The following is a 16621-nucleotide window of genomic DNA, read 5'->3' on the forward strand; positions in this document are numbered from 1 at the left end:
AGCACTTGGCATTTGTTTAATTTTCCCCTTTGTATAATGTTAAAACAAATTGATGGTTTAATAAAAACACAAACAAACAACAAGCAAATGGTTTTACACTGTACCGAAAATGAACCGAACCATGACCTCAAAACCGAGGTGATTTTTGTGTACAGTTACACTCTTATTTAACACACAAATGTTGCAGATTTAGGCTGAGTTCTTCACTCAAACACAAAACACTGTTCCACCTTGTGATGCCATATGTCAGTACAGGAAGTGCTCCATACACCTTCACTAGAATTATTTGGTAAAAAATAAGGTAAAAGGTAGCTGTTAACTTTAAAACTACGACTACATGACATCACAAGTTGGAACAGAGCATTTTGAGCTTTGGAAATGTAGACAGACTAATAATGCAACATGTGTGAATGAAAGAAAACACAACTCCAGATATGTTTTTGATGAACATTGAACATTCTAACATGGTTTCAGTGTCACTCCGCTGTGACTCCCATAAATCCCCATGATCTAAACAAAATCAATAGTCGATTAACTGAATCATTTATCATTTAATCAACTAAACGATTAAAGTCCTACAACCCCAAAGACCAAATTGACGCTAAAGAGGAGATGCACTTTCCGCGGCGTTTCAGACAGCAAACTCATTTACTGCACGATGGCCATTTTGATGAAGCTAACCAAACAATGATGAGCACAGACTGGAGCACAGACAGCAGATATGAGTGAGGAGCCTGACAGGAGGCGTGACAGCGCAGCCAGCCGTGTAAGTGCGTCTGCTCTGCCGCCGCTATAGCCCTGGGACACACCGCCAAGTGAATGTGAGGAGGAGACCAGAGTGATTGACTGAAGCAAAGTGAGATGACATGAAAGAGTGGAGAGAGCAGAGCAGAGAGGAGAGGAGAGGAGGGACGAACTAGGAGAGTGGAGGCAAGTAGAAAAGAGAAAGGAGGTTGGATAGAGAGTAAGTAGAAGTGGAGGAGATAGGAAGCAGGATCTAGGAGAGAGGAGGCAAGAAGAAAGGAGAAAGGAGGTTGGATAGAGAGGAATGGATGGAGGAAGTAGAAGAGAGGAGATAGGAAGCAGGATCTAGGAAAGAGGAAGGCAAGGAGGAACAAGGAGATTAGATAAAGCATTTGCTGTCCGATTATCAGGAAGTGTGCAGTTTGCATGCTAACTGTTGTTTATGTAGTATATAGAAGAGAGGAGATAGGAAGCAGGATCTAGGAGAGAGGAGGCAAGGAGAAAGGAGGTTGGATAGAGAAGAAAAGAAGGAGGAAAAAGAAGTAGAGTAGATAGGAAGCAGGATCTAGGAGAGAATAGGCAAGTAGAAAGGAGGCTGGATAGAGAGGAATGGATGGAGGAAGTAGAGGTAGAGGAGAGAGGAGGCAAGGAGAAAGGAGGTTGGATAGAGAGGAATGGATGGAGGAAGTAGAGGTAGAGGAGAGAGGAGGAGGAACTAGGAGAGAGGAGGCAAGGAGAAAGGAGGTTGGATAGAGAGGAATGGATGGAGGAAGTAGAGGAGATGGAAAGGAGATAGGAAGCAGGATCTAGGAGAGAGGAGGCAAGAAGAAAGGAGGTTGGATAGAGAAGAACGGATGGAGGAAGTAGACGAGAGGAGATGGAGAGGAGATAGGAAGCAGGAACTAGGAGAGAGGAGGCAAAAATAAAGGACATGGGTGGATACAGAAGAACGGCTGGAGGAAGTAGAGAAAAGGAAATGGAGAGGAGATAGGAAGCAGGATCTAGGAGAGAGGACGAAAGAAGAAAGGAAGAGGTTGGATAGAGAAGAACGGATGGAGGAAGTAGAGGAGAGGAGAAAGGAAGCAGGATCTAGGAGAGAGGAAGCAAGGAGGTTGGATAGAGAGGAATGGATGGAGGAAGCAGAAGAGAGGAGATAGGAAACAGGAACTAGGAGAGAGTAGGCAAGGAGGTTGGATAGAGAGGGATGGATGGAGGAAGTAGAGGAGAGGAGATTGGAAGCAGGATCTAGGTGAGAGGAAGCAAGAAGAAAGATGGTTGGATAGACAGGAATGGATGGAGGAAGCAGAAGAGAGGAGATAGGAAACAGGAACTAGGAGGGAGGAGGCAAGAAGCAAGGAGGTTGAATAGGGAGGAATGGAGGGAGGAAGTAGAGGAGAGGAGATAGGAAGCAGGATCTAGGAGAGAGGAGGCAAGAAGAAACAAGGAGGTTGGATAAAGGTTGGATTTGCTGTCCGATTATCAAGAGGTGTGCGGTTTGCATGCTAACTGTTGTCGAATATAGACGAGATAGGAAGCAGGAGAAAGGAGATAGGAAGCAGGAGAAAGGAGATAGGAAGCAAGATCTAGGAGAGAGGAGGCAAGAAGAAACGAGAAAGGAGGATAAAGGATGTAGAGGAGAGGAGATAGAGAGGAGACAGGAAGCAGGATCTAGGAGAGAGGAGGCAAGGAGAAACAAGGAGGTCGGATAAAGTGTTCACTGTCCTATTATCAGGAACTGTGTGGTTTGCATGCCAGCTGTTGTTAATTGAGAAAATAGAAAAGAGGAGATAGGAAGCCGAAACGAGGAAAGAGGAAGCGAGGAACTAGGAGAGGGGAGAGACGAGGAGGTTTTATTAAGCTCTTGTCCAGGAAGTGCACGGTTAGCATGCTAGCTGTTGTTAACATAACCGTGAAAGAGAAGAGAGGAGGAAGGAGCAGCATAGTGGCTGGATAGAGAAGAGCGGATTGAGGAACTAGAAAGGAGGAGATAAGAGCCTACAACAAGAAGAAAAGAGAAATGAGGAGGTTTACTGTCTGGTGATCAGGAAGTGTGTGCTTAGCGTGCTAGTGGTTTGTATTATAGGAGGCGTGTAAGTGCGTCTAGGAGGTTGGATACAAGACAAGAATGGATGGAGGAAGTAGAGGAGAGGAGAAATAGTAAGAAATAGTAGAAAGGAGACGAGAGTCAGGAGCTGTTCGATTATCAGGAAGTGCGTGATTAGCATGCTAGCTGTTGTTAAGATAACCGTGATGGAGAAGAGAGGGGGAGCTAGTTCACTGGAGAGAGAAGAATGGATTGAAGAATTAGGAGAGAGGAGACAGGAATCACGAACTAGGAGTGAGGAGAAATGAGGAGGTTGGAGAAATCGTTTACTGTCCGATGATCAGGAAGTGTGTGATTAGCATGGTAGCTGTTGTTAAAATTGTGATGGCAAAACTCCATTTTAGATCCACCTTTTGGATCGAGAAGAACACATGAAGGAACTAGGAGAGAGGAGACAAGATGAAAGAAGAAAAAGAGAGGAGCTAGGAAGGTAGAGAGGATATAGGAGCAAGGGCATAGGAGGGAGGAGACAAGACGCATGAGCGAGGGGTAATGGAGAGAAGAGAATGATGGAGCAACAACGAGAGCTAAGGAGTAGGAACTAGGAGAGAGGAGGCAAGAAGAGAGAATCAAGGAGGAGTTATAGGTTGGATACCGAAGAATGGATGAAGGAACTAGGAGAGAAGAGACAGAAAGCAGGAGCTAGGAAAGAGGAGATACAGTATGTTGCCTGAGGAAGGTGTTAGGAGAGAGGAGCTAGGAGCTAGGGAAGAGGAGGCAAGATGGAAGAAGAGAGGAGACAATGGAAGGAGGAAATAAGATGGAGGAGAAAGGGGGGTTTTGGGAGTGGAAATATAAACACTTTTGCAGTGTGCTATGGAAGTCTAAAATCAATCAGGAAGTCCACAGTTAACATGCTATTTTTTTTTTTTTTGCATTACAGTGATGGCAAAACTCCACTCCGGCTTCTGGAAGTTGAGAAAAATCATTCTAAACTCATTGTGGTGAATGTTTACACAGAATGCACAAGGTAAGTGAGAAATAACTTTGGTCTTTTTTTATATTTTTTTAAATTGTAAAAATCAGGTACAGCACCTTTAATCAAATAAATATTATGTTCTAGAAAGTATTTCAATCAGGCTTTTTACATTGTGCAAGTGAAATTCGTTATTTACAACATGGACATAGCTAACCTATATGCCAATGCATTCCAAACAGGAAGTGAGCATGGACGCACTTCCAGCTCCACCGACTCTGGTTCCTTTCACTACAACGGCTGTGGTCATGCGCCTCACTTTTGTCTTAAAATGTTCATATTAACCCACTCTACGTGATGCTGGTGTTTTTATTTTGCTATTTTGTCCATAAATCAATTCGTATTCCTAATATTGAACTCTGCTCCACATTCGCCCTATAACTGCAAGCCTCGGTGAGCTTCATTTGACTGGAGCTGAACGCTATGGGTGACGTCACACTCCCTTAGTCCAGTTCTTTGTACAGTCTGTGATCACTACATAAAGAACCCAAAATAGTAGTTGAAATCAGGGGTGTAGTGGGCGGGGTACACATGGGTTCGCTGTTCACCCACTTCTCCCGACATGAGATATTAAAAAAATAACAAATATAAAATAGCTACAACTTAAATGTCAAACCGGAGCTACTGGCCATGGTGAAAACAACCTGTATAGGCTCAGGTACTGTCCTATAGTGACCTGAGACAAGAGGGACCAGGACTGAACCAGGACTGAGCCACGACTGAACCAGGACTGAGTGGTGGGTCGGGCCCAGAGGTGAGCCCGTGTAGACCGTCGGGAACCGGGGACACCCTACTCCACAGGCTCTGGGTTCTCTCTCTCGCTCTCAAGTCCAAGATTAGTCCATGTTCAGTCCTGGTTCAATCCTGGATCAGTTCTGGTTTAGTCCTGGTTTAGTCCCGGTTCAGCTCTGGTTCAGCTCTGGTTCAGTTCTGGTTTAGTCTTATTTTAATCTTGGTTTAGTCCTGGTTCATGTGTTATAGTCTCTGATTTATGTTCTGTTGGTGATTATGAACAACGTTAATGTTAATCACATGATTCCGCATAATTTTGTGTAAAAAAAACATCAAATATTACAGATTTTTACTGAAAGTTAATTCAGGAGGGACAATGACATCACAAGAACAAATCCCTACCACACCACTGGTTAAAATCATCTGCTCTATCAATGTTTCAGTGAATAGATTTGCTGCAGAATATGAAAGTCCAGAATCACCAGAGACCTTTTGTAGTAGTGACCTGTAAGCACACTGTCGCCTTGTTTATAATCGGCCTTTTTTTATAATTACACGGGCGCACCTGTCTCCCGGTACGCTCTGTTTTGAACGCGTGCCCTCTAACCGGCTCCACAAAGCCAGCGCACAGCGGCGGTAGTTTATCAGAGAGGAAAGCGAGGTCTGGAGAGGCTAACCCACATCATCACAGTCCCATATTGCAGCAGCAGGCTTTTGTTCATGCTCCACTCCATTTGGCTTGTTACAGACACTTGTGGGGGTGACTGCAGCCAACAGCCATCCACTTCTGTTAGCAGCTACACGCGGGCCGCTAATGCCGGGAACTCGTTTAGCCCGGGCTAAAATGAATCAGCCTCCAGTGTGTTGTCGGTTCCGTTGAGATCTGAGATAGCGGCTTATCCGGATAGTGTTCGGGCTTTGCGGTTGTCGGTGATCAGCTCGCTCCCTTACGAGTTGATTAGTTACTCCCAAAAAGCGTATTAAAAGTAAGAAAGTGACATTTTTGCGTGTTTTTTTTACGCCAAGAGAAGCTGATTCTAACATCCGAAAGGAAAGAAAAGCAGTCTAATCCATTTAAAATTGTTACTGCGTCCGATGATCAGGAAGTGCATGGTTTGCATGCTAGCTGTTGATAACAAAACAGTGACAGAAAAGAGAAGGGTGGATTGAGGAACGAGGAGAGAGGAGACAGGAACCAGAAACTATAGGAAAGAGGAGAAATAAGGACGTTGGATGATCAGGAAGTGCACAGTTTGCATCCTAGTTGTTGAACATGTCAGTGACAGAGAAAAGAAGGGAGGTTGGATAGAGGAGGATAGATCGAGGAACTAGGTGAGAGGAGACAGGAGGCAGGATCTATAGGAAAGAGGAGAAACAAGGAAGTTGGATAAAGCTTAGGTTACTGTCTGATGATCAGGAAGTGCACGGTTTGCATCCTAGCTCTTGATAACATAACAGTGACAGAGTAGAGAAGGGAGGTTGGATTGAGGAACTAGGATAGAGGAGACAGGAAGCAGGAACTATAGGAAAGAAGAGAAACGAGGAAGTTGGATAATGCTCAGGTTACTGTCTGATGATCAGGAAGTGCATGGTTAGCATGCTAGATGTTGATAATATAATAGTGAGAGAGAAGAGAAGAGGGGAGGTTGAATCAAGAAACTAGGAGAGAGGAGACAGGAAGCAGAAATTATAGGAGAGAGGAGAAACGAGGAAGTTGGATAAAGCTTAGGTTACTGTCCGATGATCAGGAAGTGCATGGTTAGCATGGTAGCTGTTGATATCATAACAGTGACAGAGAAGAGAAGGGAGATTGGCTAGAGGAATTAGGAGAGAGGAGACATTAACCAGAAATTACAGAAGAAAGAAGGAAGGATAACGCTTAGGTTATTGTCTGATGATCAGGAAGTGTGTGGTTAGCATGGTAGCTGTTGATAACATAACAGTGACAGAGAAAAGAAGGGAGGTTGGATTGAGGAACTAGAAGAGAGGAGACAGGAAGCAGAAACTAAGGAAGAGAGGAGAAACAAGGAAGTCGGATAAAATTTAGGTTACTCTCTGATGATCAGGAAGTGCTCGGTTTGCATCCTAGCTGTCAATAACATACCAGTGACAGAGAAGGGAGGTTGGATCGAGAAACTAGGAGAGAGGAGACAGGGGGCAGGAACCATAGGAGAGAGGAGAAACGAGGAAGTTGGATAAAGCTTCGGTTACTGTCTGATGATCAGGAAGTGCGTGGTTAGCATGGTAGCTGTGGTTAGTATAACCGTGAACGCAAAAAACAACTCTCTGACGTCTGAAAGTTGTGAAAATTGAGAAATTGTGAAAAATTAAATTAACGTAGAAGGCCAACTCCAGACAAATTGATATTTAACTCAAATTTTGGAGTAGATTTGATTGAGCTACACTACAAGAGTTAACATCGATTGACCCGGACTAAGTAGCCACCGTCTCCCGCCTAAGGCCCATAGCCGCCGGCACGGACTCCATTAGTTACACTCTCCATCGGAATAAGCAGATGAAGATGAATGGATGGAGACTGGCTCGGGGAATGGGGAATATTTTTAGCCCGGGAATCATTTTACAGCTGGTGGAACACGGGCCCAGGAGCTGTAGCTGGACCACTGCCCCAGAACTGACGGGATTTGCCAAACATCTGGACGACTGGGAGCAGACACCAGGGAGCAGCCACAGAACCAAAGAACCTGGTCCGGTGCCACACATTATACACAGGTGCAGTGAGCAGTGTTTACGTATAGGACCACTGTCTGTTCTCCGGGGGCCTTTCTGGGTTAATCTAAAACGCTGAGGGAGATTCAACTGTACTCAGACAGGAAATAAAACCATCAAAGTGGAGCAATTGGTCAAGATGAGAAGAAGCGTGTTTAATATTTCATTCATTGTCATAAAAAAAACGGGGGTAAAACAAGGGACATACAGTATATAAGCCGAGATAGACAGAGTTGAAAAATGTGAAATTAAAGGTGGATTATGTAACCAGGAAAGCCCCACTGAAATGACAAATCTCTTATTAAGGGACTAAGACAGCAGCACGGACCAAGCTCTTTACCTGGAGTATGGTTTTAAAGTTGTCTATCTCCATGGAGACAAGCAAGAAACACCACACTACAATGCCAAGTTACACGTCAGATCGTAATGTTTCAAGATAGATAAGCACGTAAGGAATTTAGGTCATGTATTTATCATGTATTTAGGTCTTTCGTGATAATTAATTTTGAAGCTCATTATATATAGAGATAAAGAAAATACTTTAAGCCACTGATACAATAACAACAACGCAAGATAATCCCACTAAACCATTTTTCAATACAGTATCATTAAAAGGCCTGAGTTGCAGCAAATAAATAAGAGAATGAACCAATAATTAGCCATAGAAGTCACTCACACAGCTGAAAATACAGGTGGGCAATATCTTGATATTTTAAATAAATTAGATATTTTTTAACACGAAATGGATTCTCACATGTTGTATATATCGATATAATGCTTATATTATATTATATTATCAAAATGGCTTAGTGTGTCACACCTGACTTTGAATGTGAAAAAAACAGTTTCTCTTTGTTTTTCAGTGCGTACACAAACAAAAAACTTTGACTTTGAAGTGACTATGCACAATGAGAAAATTCAAGCCGTCAGTGAAGTTAAATACCTTGGCCTCATTCTAAATGAAAATTTAAAATTTACTGGTCACACAAAATACTTGGTGAAGAAGATTAAGATTAGTCTCAGTTGCTTTCGTTTCATACGTAAAGATCTATCGCTCCACACTTCTAAAATATTCATGAACACAATGATCTTCTCTCATCTGTCTTATTGTATCACCTCATGGTCCCAGGCCTCCTCAACTACATTAAAACCGCTTTGTTCATTATACAAACTGACCCTTAAGATCTTTGACAAAAAGCCCAAAAACTGGCACCACTGTGAAATTACAAAGAAACATCAACTTTTTAACTTTGAAAATTTTATCAATTTTAACAATCTTAAATTATTTTTTAAGTGTCTTAACCGCAATACACCATTACACTCAGAATTTGCCAGGACCATAAATTGTTCACAAAGAGCGAACACAAGAGGCTCTACTAGTGGTAATTGTGTTGTTCCTAGGTACAGGACGACTCTTGGTCAGTCCTCGTTCTCTTTTAAAGGGCCTAGTCTGTGGAACGGTTTAACAGCTCATTTAAAATTGGAAACCAACTACAACAAATTTAAAAGGAAATTAAAGTTATTGTATGTTTACAGTCAAAACTGCATCCACTGAAAATCTACTGGATATATATTTATCTGTATGTAATTTATGTGTCTTGTACTTTCTGTTTTTATGCATGTAGTTTATATTTTTATATGGACAGGTGTTGAAAACTAGCACTTGTGCTAAAACACTCAAAGCAATGCATCTGGCTTGTCTAATGCCATTGTGATGTCCTTAATAAACATAAATTAAAAACAAAAAAAAAAATTTATTCTGATGTCGCAGTTTCGCTTATTTGGTTTCTCTGTGCTGCACACGCCCCCACCTTCTTGATTTTGTCGCTCCTCATTCTTGTCTCATTCACTACTCACTACTGCCGTAAATGCCCAAAGCTGATGCCAACCAAAAGCTTCTAGCGCCACAAACCTTTTCCACCATTTACAGACTCACCATCAGCGGCACATCCTCAGTCACAGAGAGAACACACATATTTATTTATTTATTTATTTAATGAGACAGGGACAGTGCACAAATTACATTAACCTTAGCAGGAGAGATGCGCTGTACCAGGTTGCAATTTCCAGCTGTAGTCCGTGGGCAGGTTTATTGATTGACTGTATTTAACTGACCTTAGCTATCAGCTGTTCCTGGAGGCCTATGTAACATGTTTTGGCTTCTGTCGGACTAAAGGACACTGAGTCGTTCCTTTTAGACCACATCAGGGGACACGGAGCGAGCGTTTTTTGTTTTTTTTTTCAGCGCTTATAGTTAATGCAAATGAGCCATGTGGTTTTAAGTTTCATTTCTGGAAACGTAAACAAATGAGCACAAAGCTGCATTAAACACATTATAATAACTATACCTTATTTAGCCTTAATAAAGCATGAACAAAGGCTTAATTAAGAATGAACAAAGACTTAATTAATAATGATTCATGCTTAGTAACTACTTAATTTCTACCTTAATTAGCACTTGCACTTAATTTGCCTGTGCTGTAAATAGTTACTCATAATTATTTCATACTTAATTACTCATGCACTAACCATTTGAGCATTTATTAATCATTAATAAGCTATGAGAAAATGATTTACTTATAATGCAATGCAATAATAATTCAGGCAGCTGTTATGTGTTAGTTAAGTCTTTTTGAGAGCTTTTCTAAAGTGAAGACAAATTATGCTTTATTAAGCATTTACTAAGTGTGAATCATTATTAATTAAATCTTTGTTAATTATTAATTAAGTCTTTGTTCATGCTTTATTAAGGCTAAGTAAGGTGTAGTTATTATAAAGTGTTACCAACACATTATAATGTCAAACGGGCTGATGTGGCTCTATAGTCGTTATGCTTTATATGTTGTAAAGTTTAGAAATGGAAAGTTTATTTATGCAGAAGATTTTGATTAATAATCTGCTGCAGTGTAACTTGTACAATAGTGTTTGGAAACGTCGGGTTTGATCTGCGCAGTGGATTGTGGGAAACCTCATAACTCCTTACTGCTGGATAGAAACATGGATCTATTAAAATAAGGAACCTCCCGAGTTTCCTCCGCGAAAGGAGCTCATGTTTCTGGTTATTGTCTGGAGCTAATACAAAGACGAGCTTGAGTTGAGTTGAGTCATTTTATTTTTGAATGACAAGAAGGAAATATTTCTTCCTTTATTTTACAGTTAAATTATTGTATTAGTATATAGGGAAGTACTTTGTTGCCTACCTCTTTGGACTTTAATTAAAAAAGACCTTGTAGAATTTGGCATATATGTTTTTGCACTAGATTTTGGGGGGTTATTTTTCCTGTACAGATATCAAGATATATATCGTATATTGAGACATAGCAAAATATATCAAGATCATTTTTTTGCTCTGTATTGTCCAGCTCTAGCTCAAATTGTGCTGTACTTCAACAAAAACACCCAAAATCTCCCACCAAAGAAATTCCAGCTTTTATATATTAAACAATAAGCTGATTAGTAATTATTGCTACAGGCATACATGTATTATAATATCGGAGTAGATGGCTGTGTACAAGAAGTTCTCGACAAAATCATGACCTTTAAAAATTCCTCTCTCAAACCCAGAAAAGTAGAACATTTGAAATTCACTAAATGTGCGATCAATTCAGTCACCAGACAGATATTTCAAGATATATTTGTATATTTTGTTGTGTTAACCTGCTCAAAATCAAATACTTTTAAAACACATAAATAACACAAGTTTTGGCTTCTATTCAAACTCAAATCTGAACCAAAAATCCATTCCGTGTCAGCGGTTACAGGATGTTCCCTCGCCTGTAAGTTGGCTTTGTACTTCCAGGTCGGCTCTTTCTTAACAGCCTTTTACCCCGGTATCTTTCTATGACATTGTGTGTGTTACTAATGCCGGCTTGACACACTGAACCTTTTTTTGCTTTCGCCGCTCTCCCCGCAGCCAATCCTCCACCACACCGTCCCCCGAGCTCCGTCTCTGCTTTGTTTTTATGTAAGAAGAAGGGTTATGTAATATTTTGGCTTCCTTCACAAAAATCCTACGCTCATTCTCACATCCAAGTACAGTAGCCGTGGGTTTAAATTTAAATAGGTACATTGTCTGCGGGCATTTATGAATACTGATAAAGATGTTGTGGTCATGGAGGTATTGTTGATTTGAATGAAAATGTTCCGCAGTATGGCATTACATGAATCTATCTTACATTTATAACGGGTTTTTGAATCGCTACAATCCGTGGAAAAAACATGCATTCTAACTGAAAATACGTTTGTTTCTCCACAGACTTGTGACTTGACACGGTGGCGTCGGCATGGAGATGAGCAGATCGTGTAATGTCGTACTACGGAACATTCCAGGTAAAGCGATTCATACTTGGTTGTGTTGTGTAAGAGTCTGTCTGGTCGAATGTGCAGGAGCAAATATTGATAAAAGTTTTAAGACGAAAAACAAGACAAAATGCAAAATTGATTTAAGCAACATATTTTCGAGAGTCTGTGATCAATACGAGCCTTCATGGTCCTCGATTTTCAACAAAAAGGAGAGTGAAGCTGAAAAACTCTTAAAAGATATTTTTATGTGTGAGATTTTTTTTAAGAGAGCAAATCATCTCGCGTGCTGTAGCTTCTGATAAATAATACTACAACTACTCCCTACAACTGTACAACAACACACCATTATGTAACAGATAATACTCCCTACAACTGTACAACAACTCACCAACTGCACCACACTATAGAGGGACAGATAATACTCCCTACAACTGTACAACAACTCATCCACTGCACTAGATTATAGAGGGACAGACAGACAGACAGACAGACTACATTCATACTATAATACTCCCTACAACTGTACAACAAGTCACCTTCATGTAACAGATAATACTCCCTACAACTGTACAACAACTCACAGTTATGTAACAGCTAATATTCCCTACAACTGTACAACAACTCACAGTTATGTAACAGATAATACTCCCTACAGCTGTACAACATCTCACCTTTATGTAACAGATAATACTCCCTACAACTGTGCAAAATAACTCATTCTTATGCAACAGATAATACTCCCTACAACTGTACAACAACTCACCCTTATGTAACAGATAATACTCCCTACAACTGTACAACTCACCTTTATGTAACAGATAATACTCCCTACAACTGTGCAAAATAACTCACCCTTATGTAACAGATAATACTCCCTACAACTGTACAACAACTCACCTTATGTAACAGATAATACTCCTACAACTGTACAACATCTCACCTTTGTAACAGATAATACTCCCTACAACTGTACAACTCACCTTTATGTAACAGATAATACTCCCTACAACTGTGCAAAATAACTCACCCTTATGTAACAGATAATACTCCCTACAACTGTATAACAAATCATCCTTATGTAACATATAATACTCCCTACAATTGTACAACATCTCACCTTTATGTAACAGATAATACTCCCTACAACTGTACAACAACTCACCCTTATGTAAGAGATAATACTCCCTACAACTGTACAACAACTCACCCTTATGTAACAGATAATGCTCCCTACAACTGTACAACAACTCACCCAGCTGAAAAGTAACTTATTTGCTGTTTTCATTCAGTTTCATTCAGTTTTTGTATTATAATAATTTGCATTACAATATTTTTTCTTATATTTTGGATTGTTGGAGTATTGAACTAAACTTTGTATCAAAATGGTATCGTTAAATTCACAGATAGAGCTCTCAAAAGGTTTATGTAGCCTATTTGTCGGTACCCACAGAGACCTAAAATATGGGTGTCGTGTCTCGGTATATGGAACGGGTTCTTGCTTCATAAAACTTTACGAGAGGCTTTAAAAATGTCATGATATCGTGCACAATATACCTGCTTTCACTCAGCCTGAATCTGGCAAAGACTCTTAAAGACATCAAGCCACCCTACCATGATGGATGTTAACACGGGGCAAAAACCAAAGCTATAAGTTAGGCTGGAGATAAGAAGAGAAATTGCATCCTAACCAAAAAGACAAGCTTTGCGCGAATCATTTTTCTGCTGAGGCTTGACAATGGTAAAATGAAATTAGATCCTTCTCCCTTCGATAAAAACAAGTCTCGCCGAATGTGGTAATACGTAAAAGGCGAGTTACGTAAGCTTTTGCTGTCAAGGCACAAATGTTTCCAAATCAGCATCTTGACGCCAGCCCCAATTACATATGATTAATTACTTTTGTTCCACTCGACTCAAGCTAAATTTCTTACACTAATTAAGTAGACTTGACTGAATGAAAGGGTCTGTGCGCCGGTGATAAAACTCAGAAGCAGCAGAAACATAACATAAAAATGTGGATCTAAAAACAAATGCATCAGAATTCTTTCAGTGCTGCCGCCTTTTGAGTTCAAATATAACTTTAATGGTTGAAGGTACTCCGCCTGCTTGTCGTCATGGAGATCAAGATTATCGTTTTTGTCAGGAATGTTCCACGATATGTTATTAAACTTCAATTGCAGATTATTTTAGTGACTACTGTTCTCACTCTGTGTGGGTTCACCTCTCGAAAAAAACTGACCTGTAACTTGACCCGGTGGCATCAGCTGGTTGTCTCCATGGAGATAAACAAGTTAAATGGTCATACATCACGCAAAATTGACTTTTGTGAGCTTTAAACCGTGTTAGAATGTTGTTACCTCCTCAGAAACATACCTGGAGTTGTGTTTTGTTTCATTCCCACATGTTTGAATCATTTTGCATTATTAGACCGTCTATAGATTAAAATGCTCGGTTCCACCTTGTGATCTCATGAAGCGTTAGTTTTCAAGTTTACTTTTTTTTCAGTAGAGATTTGCAATTCCAGGGCAGAATTGCAAATGGACTAACTATATCCTAGTCAGGCTGACGCAACCTAGTGCCTCCACTCAATTTCATTTCTCTTCAGCAACTAGGTCAGGAATCGGAATACACTAGACGGTTTGCAAGAAGCCCAGAAGTTGTAGACCGCACACTGGCCAATCAACGAAGAGTTGTGAAGCCATGATGTCAAACGCAAGCGCCTGTCTGGGTCCCTTTTGTGGAACAGCACAACAGTAAACAAACGAAGACAGACATTCTGTGTTGGCAATGATTCCTGAGATCGAGGATTTAAAGCCGGAACAAAGAGAATGTTTGGTGAATTTTATCAAGGGGAAAGACGTTATTGCCCTTCTTCCTATGGGATTTGGCGCATTACGTATGTCATGGTTAAATAAAACATGTACCCGCCTACAGACGAGTGAATGAATCCTAATGCTGTGAGGTCAGACTGTGAGATTTCACTTCATGGAAACCGTCTGATGAATCAGGCTAAATAAATCCATCCTATGGTATCTGATTTTTATATTGATGTATAATTTTAGAGATATGAATGAGTTTCTTTTTTCAGTTGAAAGTGCCTGCTGTCCTGTTGTGTTTTTGTGTAATGTTTATGTAAGTTTTAACGTTTTTAAAACATCAATTAAAAGAATTTAATAATAGAATCATCCATGATTCTAGTGAAGGTTTGTGGAGTTTAAAAACACTGTGGAGCACTTCTTGTATTACCACATGACATCACAAGGTGGGACATAGAGTTCTTTTTTTCTTTTTTCTTTCTTTTTTTTTTTTTTTTTTGAGAGAAGAACTCAGCCTAAATGTGCAGATTTTTGTGAGTTAAACATGTGTGAATGAAACAAAACAACAAAACTCCGCAATATTATAACATAGATCAGAAAATATCAGAAAATGGACCCTTTAATGCTGTACTGTGGAACATTCCAGTCATTGAAACAAGCAGGTGGGAAACCCTCACCCAGAAAAGTTACATCAAAGCAAGTTTTATATGCACAATTATCCATTTCCTCTTCATTTACTTGGCACCAAAAGCAAAAAGTCCCAGAACAGCCACAAGTTAGAAGCCCCAAATTCGTAAACACATAGCCTAAAAATACACCCCACATGCTAAAACGAGTGACGTTGATCAACCACTTTCCAAAAATGAATCCAAGCACGCCGTCTAGTGGTAACAACAAACGGCTCACTTTTACGCATGCGTAAAACTTTGACACGTAAGTCGCCAAAAAGTAAATAAACAAGAAAACACATGTGGTTACTTACGGTAGAAGACGTACTCCGTGTAGCTGGACCAGACCTTGTCCTCGGTGTGCTGGTTGACGAACGACGCGGTCACGGAGGAGTTGCAGGCCACCATCTGGAAACCGCACTCGGACAGCATGTCGAAGGCCCTCTCCAGGTGCTTGAACTTGAGGTAAAACCGGGACGTGTACCGATCCGGGGTCCGATCCGGGTCTCTGCTCTCGTTCAGGGTCTCCCCAAAAACTTCTTTGGCCAGCGCCACCCGTCCGCACACCAGTATCCGCGGCACTCGCCTGAACTTCGCGTCGCTCTGGCTCTCCCGCCCCATAGTGCACGACCCCCTGTACCCCACCGTGATGAAGCCGCTCTTCCGGTCCGCGGGCACCAGAGACGGGGGCGGGCAGTGGCGCGGGTCGCTGCCCTGGGAGTCCTCGTAGTCGCTGTGGAAGAAGTCATCCGGACTTTGCTTCACTTCCTCCGGGGAAAGCAGCCTCACCAGGTCGGGCAGCTGGAAGTACTCCGCCTCTTTCCTCAGCCGCCCTTTCTCGGGGAAGTGATCGGGGAGTACGACTTGTTTGTCCCGTAAGAAATCTAACACGTAGCGGAACAAGAAACCATCTCTGTCGATGAAATAGCGTCCCTTGGGATCTCTGGCTAGATCATTAGTCGCGTCTTTTTTGGTTGAGAATAACTTGCCTAGTAAAGAGTTGGGGGTCCCTACGAGCGTTGAGTGGCGGGTATAGTACACCTGCCCCCCTACGTTCAACTCCACCACATCTGGGAAACTATTTTGGGCTAGCTCTTTTGGGGTAGCCCTGCAATTCACACTCGCCATTATCAATCTAACAATTTCCCGTCGTTTCTACACAATATTTATATCGTTAAAAAGTTACACGCGCGTAAAGCAACATTATTTCTTACGTAAAACTCCTTACAACCCACCAGCCCCGGCATACGCTCAATCCACCACGCAATACTGAGTAGTTAGTGTTGTTGAGGTTGCATCAGAGGCGGCAGGACTCCCATTGCCCCCAGGGGAACACAGCATCACACAGGGTTACGCTACAGTCTATAGTGGAGACGCTGGAGCACGAAAAACTACTAGTTTTCTTGCTTTTTCGATGTTATCCAAATAAGAATTTTAGCTGTTAAACGCGTAAAGTCCAGCCTTAACTTGTTCCTGCGTGTAGTCCAATTTTTTTCTTATTTTCCAGCGCAGTCCGGATGTCTTACACAGAGCAAAAACTTAAAAGTCCCGCACC

General features: G+C 41.2%; 1 protein-coding gene across 1 annotated transcript in view; it reads right to left on the bottom strand.

Annotated features, from left to right (window-relative positions):
• The window catches only part of kctd16b (potassium channel tetramerization domain containing 16b), a 246839-nt gene extending 230645 nt beyond the window's left edge, over positions 1–16194 (bottom strand). Inside the window, exon 1 of the mRNA XM_055148267.1 lies at positions 15381–16194. Within this exon, the coding sequence (XP_055004242.1) occupies positions 15381–16194 (814 nt within the window). The remainder of the gene's footprint in view (positions 1–15380) is intronic.
• Positions 16195–16621: the final 427 nt, after the last annotated feature.

This window comes from Boleophthalmus pectinirostris, unplaced genomic scaffold, assembly GCF_026225935.1.
Source record: "Boleophthalmus pectinirostris isolate CB_2022bp ecotype Guang Dong unplaced genomic scaffold, ASM2622593v1 HiC_scaffold_12, whole genome shotgun sequence".
NCBI lineage: Eukaryota > Metazoa > Chordata > Actinopteri > Gobiiformes > Gobiidae > Boleophthalmus > Boleophthalmus pectinirostris.